The following is a 7,620-nucleotide window of genomic DNA, read 5'->3' on the forward strand; positions in this document are numbered from 1 at the left end:
AAATAATTAGAAATACAGAAAGATAATGATATGGTTACACTACTAGGCATGCTACCTTATTTCAAACAGTAATTATTTGTAACCTAACTTATTCCAACCTCAGTACACCCGTCCTTATGCGCAGTTTAGTGTGTGTTGCAAGGTGAGCTCGCGCGTCGACAACAATAGACCTACAATTTGCGCGGGAGATGCATGCGTATCATGATTCACTCTGCCCCTGTTGTGCTGGGCTAACATCACTGCTGTTCATTTGTGTTATCTTTTCTACAGCTTAATTACATAAAACTCTCTCTCTCTCTTTCTATATATATGTATGTGTGTGTGTGTGTCTATATATATATATATATATATATATATATATATATATATATATATATATATATATATAATATGTAGGCCTACTATATATTAAGTATATGCTATTACTTGTTGTAAATGTATGTTGTAAATGTAATCTCTAAAATAATCCACCAACCCTTAGATTCTACAATTTTATTAGTTGAACATTTTCACAATAATGTGTAATTAATTAACAAACAACAACCAAAAATTGGCAGTCACAATAAATCTATAGTTCCATTGAGGCCTGTGCCAAACATAGCCTAGGCTACCCATCAAACCAGGACCTGAAGCCATTAGTATACTGAGGTTATGGCACTATGAAAGATAGCATAAACCTAAAACAGCTCACCACTGGTTTCTTTAGTTGTACTACTGCTGTGCTGAGAGTGATGATTTGTAGGCTACCCTTACAATGTCCAATAATATTAATTAATTTCACACCTGTTTAATGCAACTCTCCATTATCATTTCACTGTTCCTGGTTTCAGACACCTGCTCATTTGTTTGTCGGCCATGGAAACTTCCGTGTCTCTTTTTGCATGTCTGAATACTACTTAGGCCTATAGGAAAATATGTGTAGAAGTGATCAGTAAGTGCTAACAGATTCAAGTCCACTCAACACAACACCAATAATATTGTCAATAATATTTCTTCTAAAGATATGGGGGGGCATATGAGCCTGTGCTGCAAGAACATGGTCACGATCACGGCAGTGAGGTTGTCTATTGGCCAACTATTTGGATTGTAAGTGTGTCACTGGCAGGCTTGGTCAGTATGCATGATGAGAAATGTAGTTTGATTGAGCAGCTCCTCCACTGCCATCTTCACCACCGGTGTATTTCCCCTGGGAGGCCAGGCTGTTGACCTGGACAGACAGACAGAAAAAAAAGAAGGAGCAGTTGAGGGTGGTAGAGAGGAATTCAAGAAAACAGAAAAGCAGTGAGTTGTTGTATAGTGAAGCAGAGCTTCCCAATCCAGAGCTGAGGGAGAAGAGCATACCTCTGCTCTCTTGATGAACTCCTCTGTGGCTGCGCTCTCGTTGTCCTTCAGGCCGCGCCAGGTCTTCAGGGCAGATGCTTGTAGGGCTCGGCCGAAAGAGAAGGTGAGGGCCCAGGGCTTCACTAGAGGACAGTTATTGATGGCATTCAGGTTGACAGAGGCCTCTTCCTCACTCTGTCCACCGGACAGAAAAGTAATCCCTGCAATGTGCGGATACCACAACCTTGTTCAAGGTTATATATATATGTATTGAAGAGGTGTGTGGGAAAAATGTATATGAGCATTTATGACTTACATTTGTCTAAAGTGGTGCCTATGAATGAAACGATTGACCTTTGACATAGCTTATAATCAAGATTCATGAACAAATAATTGAAACCTGTGACGGCAGGGGGAACAGTACGACGCAGGGCTGTCACTGTGGCCATGGCAACCTCTTCAGGGCTGAATTTGGTGAGGCAGCTATGGCCAGGAGTTACCATGTTGGGCTTCAGCAGTGTACCTTCCAGATACACATGGTGCTCAAACATTGCTTTGTATACTGCTGTCAGCACCTGGAAAAGTGCAAAGGTTTCAGTGCACATCACCAGAATGTGTGCAGACTACAGAGCAAACACAGGTATTGGGTTTGACATATACGACAGTTCCCAACCTTTTCTGTGACAAACTGAGAACATTTAAGGTCATGATCTCCATCGGGCAAGATTTCAGGCTCAACAATTGGCACAATACCATGCTGGAACACAAATGGGGAAAACAATCAGTTCAATGAAGCACTGGCAATTGAGAAACAGTGACAAATTGCCATAGGCTACATTACCACAAGGTGGCAGCATACATTCATATGGATATGTAGGCCTACTACGACTATGATAATGATGAATCTTAAGCCAATTAGCCTACAATTGGTTTGTGCATTTTGTTGGACAGTTCTTACCTGCTGACAAATGCTAGCGTAGCGGGCAAGAACATTAGCATTCTCTTTGATGGCCAGGTTAGAGGGGGTGCTATCGCTGATCTTCAACACACAACGCCACTTAGCAAAGTCAGCCCCATCCTTTTTGTACTGAGCACAACGCTCTGATAGGCCATCAAGTCCTATTGAAACAAGGACCCGTTAGTGCTAGGCTACAAATGCAAAGTGGTCCATTGTCATCTTTGAGAAACATACATATGAATGGTTCGTTTTGGGGATCTTCTCCTAGCCTAAAAAAAATTCACAAAGTGAACAGAATCTGACTGACTCTCAAATCTCAGTGGTGGACGAAGTACACAAATCCTGTAGGCCTACTTGAGTGAAAGTAGAGATACACATGTTCAAATGTTACTCCAGTAAAAGTAGAAGTCCTTTTACATTTCCACTTGAGTGAAAGTACAAAAGTAGCCTACTTGCCTTCAAATGTAGCCTACTTAAGTATCGAAAGTAAAAGTCCTGAAATGTATTATGACTAACAGTTGCATTTACTATTGTTGAAATGATTCGGCACAGACATAGGCAGTCCTTGAGCCTTTCTCCTTCATTCAAGGACAAAATCTACTAAGAATTGTTGTTTGTAAAAATAACTAGAAACAAACTAATGTGATATCTTAGATAGGCCTACTTCAAAGTAACCACGTTTTGCTTTGTTGAATGCTTTACACTTCCGGACCAAATCAAGATGTTCCCTTTTGTGTTTGATAGTGTCAGATTGTCTATCATCATTTGCTTGATGGCATCATGAGGCAAGGTATGGTCAAGGGGTCAACAAGGTACAGTAGGCCTAAATAGTGGATATAACAATAACATAGGTTAGGCAACGCCATTATAGAAAATACACATGTGAGTACACATGTATTTGTGTATTTGTGGCAGCCGTGGACTACTGGTTAGCACTTCGGACCTGTAACCGGAGGGTTGCCGGTTCGAACCCCGACCAGTAGGCACGGCTGAAGTGCCCTTGAGCAAAGCACCTAACCCCTCACTGCTCCCCGAGCGCCGCTGTTGATGCAGGCAGCTCACTGTGCCGGTATTAGTGTGTGCTTCACCTCGCTGTGTGTGTTTCACTAATTCATGGATTGTGATAAATGCAGAGACCAAATTTCCCTCACGGGATCAAAAAGAGTATACTTATATTTGGACAGTCTTTTTTTCCAAATGGAACTTCAGCTGTAGCCTACTTCAGCTGTCACAAAATGTAGTCGAGTAAAAAGTAAGATATTTGGCCTAGAAATGTACTTGAGTAAAAGTAAAACAAAACAAAATAAAACAAAACAAAACAAAATTGAAATACTCAAGTCAAGTACAAATACATAAAAAAGCGACTTAAGTAGGCCTACGCTACAGTAAATAAACTAGAGTAAATGTACTCAAGTAATGTCCACCACTGCTCTCGATTGGGAAACACTTGCATCGCGATGGGCACGAACTCTGAAATCATTGGTCCACATCCTTACCCATCACATTAATCAGAGATTCCTAACATTACTTCCTACTTCGCCTAAACTTTACAAACTGACAATAAACAGCATGAACAGGAAGGAAACTATGTTTGTGTCCACCTTTGCTGTAAATGCAAGTGTTGCTGCTTTCTGTGTAGGCCTACACAATAAGTTTAGTTTTTGTCTCTCGTCACTGATTGGCCTGACATTTTTCTTGTCTGAGGGAAACTGTTATGAACGGTGAAGATCTAGGTGGGCAGGGCCTGGCTAATCTTCGCCAATTAGCCTTACAGATTTGGTAAAATTTTATTGTCTGCCATTTTGAAATCAATCTCTTTTTTGACCAAAATTGTTGTCCTGTCTATCAGTCTGTTTTGTCTTTCTGCTGTTTTTCTCTAAAATCTTCCTTAATTGTGTTGTCTCTGCATGTGGTTTTCTTAGGGCAACATTTTTGTGTTTCCTCTTGTTAACATCTTTCACTCTAAATAGAACTCTGAAGATTGCCTACAAAAAAGCTGCCATCTTTGAGATCTTTCCTATGGGAGAATAACATGGGGATTTTGAATTATCGCACCTGTTAAAGTCTCGCGGGGACGAAGAAGTCTGAAATGCAGACGTTTTGCTCAACACACTTTTATCATCTGCCTTCGAGTGGGTAGGCCTACTGTGATCTTCGGTAGGCTATGTTAAGACAGCGAACTTAGATTTTTGATAGAGCTAACTTGCAATTGCTGCCATAGGTAGTTAGTTTCAATTAACACCCGGATCTCCTTATATGGGCAAAGATGGCAGCTTTGGTTCCTTTATGTAGGCGATTTTCAGAGGTCTATTGTCTACCTTGTGATGTCGTCTCCCCATTTGTTCCGGCCAAAGGCACGACACCCTTGTCAACCTGTAGAGAAACCTTAGTTATTCTTGAGATGACTGCATCTCATTTATGAAGAAAAAAAAATGCCATCCTCTCTCCTGAAATGTCTGAATATACTGTCAAGATGCATCATGAGCAGATTGTCTAGGCTATATGCACCTTAATTCCTACAGTGATGGCCTTGTCCTTGATCATCTTGACAAAGGGTGTGCCATCATCAGAGGTCTGGTACAGTGTCTCATGGAAGAAGATGACACCGCCAATGCAGCTGTCGATGCGATCATCAGCGCTGAAGAGAACCTGGCGGTACTGACGTCGGTTCTCCTCGGTGTTCTCAACACCGATCTGGTTGAGACGTTTCCCCATGCTCCCTGTGTTAAAACATCACCAGAGAAGATGTTTATGTCAACGCAATGGTGCCACATGCCATAAATATTTTTAATATTACAATATATAGATGTATCATGGTGATCATATGGCTCAAAATTATTTCAGTCCACAAATATATCCATGTCCATATTCATCCAAAATGCACACCTGTCAAAATAAGTTACTTTATTTGTCCTGTAGGAAATTTGTGTACACACACACACACACACACACACACACACACACTTGGAGCAGTGGGCAGCCCTTGACCCCACGCCCAGGGAGCAGTTAGGTGTTGCCTTGCTCGAGGGCGCCTCATTCGTGGATGTAGATGTGGGAAAGCAGTGTTCAATCACTCCTCCCCACCCAAATTCCCTAACGGAGTGGGCCACGGATGCCCAAATAGAAGTGGAAATACTGACCCACAGACTCATCTGCAGCCAAAATTCCTTTCCCAGGGGACACGATGCGCAGGGCAATCTCATGCAGCTCTTTCTTCTGCTCCGTTGAAAGGGTGGGAAACTGGTGTGCCATTTTGATGGTCTTTACTAATCTAAAGAGCAGGAAATAGATTTATGAATTGGTTCAATTAGGGAATGACTAGAGGAGTAGGTCAATCTGTCTGACCTAATTAGCACTAAAGCAAATTCTGGAACAATTTTTTAGGGTAGTTTGAAACAGACTTCAGCTGCCAACTAAATTCACAGGCACCATGAAGACACAGACACCATGAATACACAAAATGGTGTGATGGTGTGGTTAATGTTATCTTGACAAAAATATATAAAAAACAATATTGTTCATATTGACAGAAAAGCAAACTGGCCCATGCTGACCAGCTCAGAAGGGTATTGCCTGCTTAGCGTTGAAAGTATGCATTGAGTGGTCACAATGGATCTGGTTGGACCCCCTAAACCCATATCTATTATTTAAAAACCCATACAAAAGACCCAATGACATCACTGTCCATTGTGAAAAAATATTGCCTAAACATTGCCTTCTTTACACCAGTTTAAAGATTTTTTTATTATTATTATTATATTATATTTTTATTATATTATATTTCATTTTACCAAACCAATTATAGCTTAATTAACCGCAGACAAAATAAAAGAGATGATAGTCTGAGGGGTGACTAATCCACTGACAAAATACTGAAGTAAAGCAAAGTAAATTCTATATACCTACAGATTCTTTTGGAATATGCAACTATAAACACTCAACTCAATATGTATCACATCAATAAAGAATAATGAAGTCTTACGTGGAACAAGTCATGAAAAACTGAATGTCTTTGCACATATTTACATTCGCCATTCCGAAAAATGTTGCACATTATATGTGCAAGACTGTACCACCTGTGGCACATTAGGTCTCACATATCCACACAGTAACCTAGTCATTATTAGCATCAGCATCCAAATATAAAGAGCAGAAACATACCCAAATGCAAAATAGAAAAATAAATAAAACAGAAAATCAAGAATATTCAATAAATGTTCTCATAGCGCAAGTAAAGGCTTACCAGACAGCCAAGAGAAATGGTTGGTTTTGTCCTCTCCAATTGAAATGAGTTGACTTGATCTCAGGGTAATGATGCTCCAATCTGAAATGACAACTCTAAAGCCCCTGTCCTTTTGGGCGGGGCCTAACGTCACAACCTCATTAAATTCCTCACAGGAGAAGGTGAGTCGTGCTATGATGGGCAATGTAATTCATAGCTCACAAAACGTTTCTACACATGTGCTGATGTGACAAGCATGACATTACCTGTTATACAGAGTTCAGGTCTCCCTCTCTCTCTAGTGTGACAACTCTCTTTGTGTGTGTGTGTGTGTGTGTGTGCATAATAATGTGTGTGTGTGTGTGTGTGTGTGTGTGTGTGAGAGATAATGCTTTTGTGTTAGAAACCTCTGTAACCAGTGTTAAATAGTGAATGTCTGGTTTAAAACCAGTTGGTTTTAAAACCCTTTCACCAACGAGAATAACTTGTCTGCTGCTCACAGACTATAAACACTTGTGGTTACTTTCCTTAAGAATTCCTAGTTGTCAAGTGGTGTTAAGCGGTGGCATACATTCAGTAGAAAGAGATCGAGGCATCTGATTAGTTTATATTAAATTGGACGCATTTTTCAAGGAACAGCTACAAATAGTTTTCGCCGGAGTCTACCTTTTCTCTTTTAATCACAAACCCCAAACATTTTAAGTTCCTATAAATAATTTAATTGGTTGACAATGCTTCAGGCATAGCACCAAAATCCCTGTTGATTAGACCTCTCTCCCACTTGCACTCCCTCTAAAGAGAAAGTCTCAGAGCGGTAGAGGCTCATTTCCATATGACGTGGTCTCTAGTTAAAATGTGATTAAGGAGAGCAGGAATAAGATTTCCTGGTTTGTACCGGAGGTGACAGAGATATGGAAATAACTTTGTGATCCAGTTTTCAAGGACGCAAAATGAGGGACCAGAATGATTTAAATAATTAAACAATATGGAAAAATGGATGTATAATGGATAATGACCCAGAAAAGACGCACACAGAGATCCATAAAAAAATCCATGTTCCTGTTCCTTACTTCTCAGATGTGATTTGTTGACCTACGCTGATACAGTGCATGAGTTTTAT

At 40.3% G+C, this 7,620-nt stretch overlaps 1 protein-coding gene across 1 annotated transcript; it reads right to left on the reverse strand.

The window, feature by feature from the left end:
• Positions 1 to 511: 511 nt before the first annotated feature.
• Positions 512 to 6,636, reverse strand: aldoca (aldolase C, fructose-bisphosphate, a). Its single transcript, XM_048264587.1, has 9 exons — positions 6,522 to 6,636; positions 5,419 to 5,549; positions 4,787 to 4,998; positions 4,597 to 4,651; positions 2,279 to 2,439; positions 1,994 to 2,077; positions 1,721 to 1,895; positions 1,342 to 1,541; positions 512 to 1,207 (listed from the first exon to the last, which is right to left on the reverse strand). The coding sequence occupies exons 2-9, from the start codon at positions 5,528 to 5,530 to the stop codon at positions 1,112 to 1,114; spliced, it is 1,095 nt and encodes a 364-aa protein (XP_048120544.1). The 5' UTR covers positions 5,531 to 5,549; positions 6,522 to 6,636; the 3' UTR covers positions 512 to 1,111.
• Between the last annotated feature and the right edge of the window lie 984 nt (positions 6,637 to 7,620).

Source organism: Alosa alosa, chromosome 15 (assembly GCF_017589495.1).
Source record: "Alosa alosa isolate M-15738 ecotype Scorff River chromosome 15, AALO_Geno_1.1, whole genome shotgun sequence".
Lineage (NCBI taxonomy): Eukaryota > Metazoa > Chordata > Actinopteri > Clupeiformes > Clupeidae > Alosa > Alosa alosa.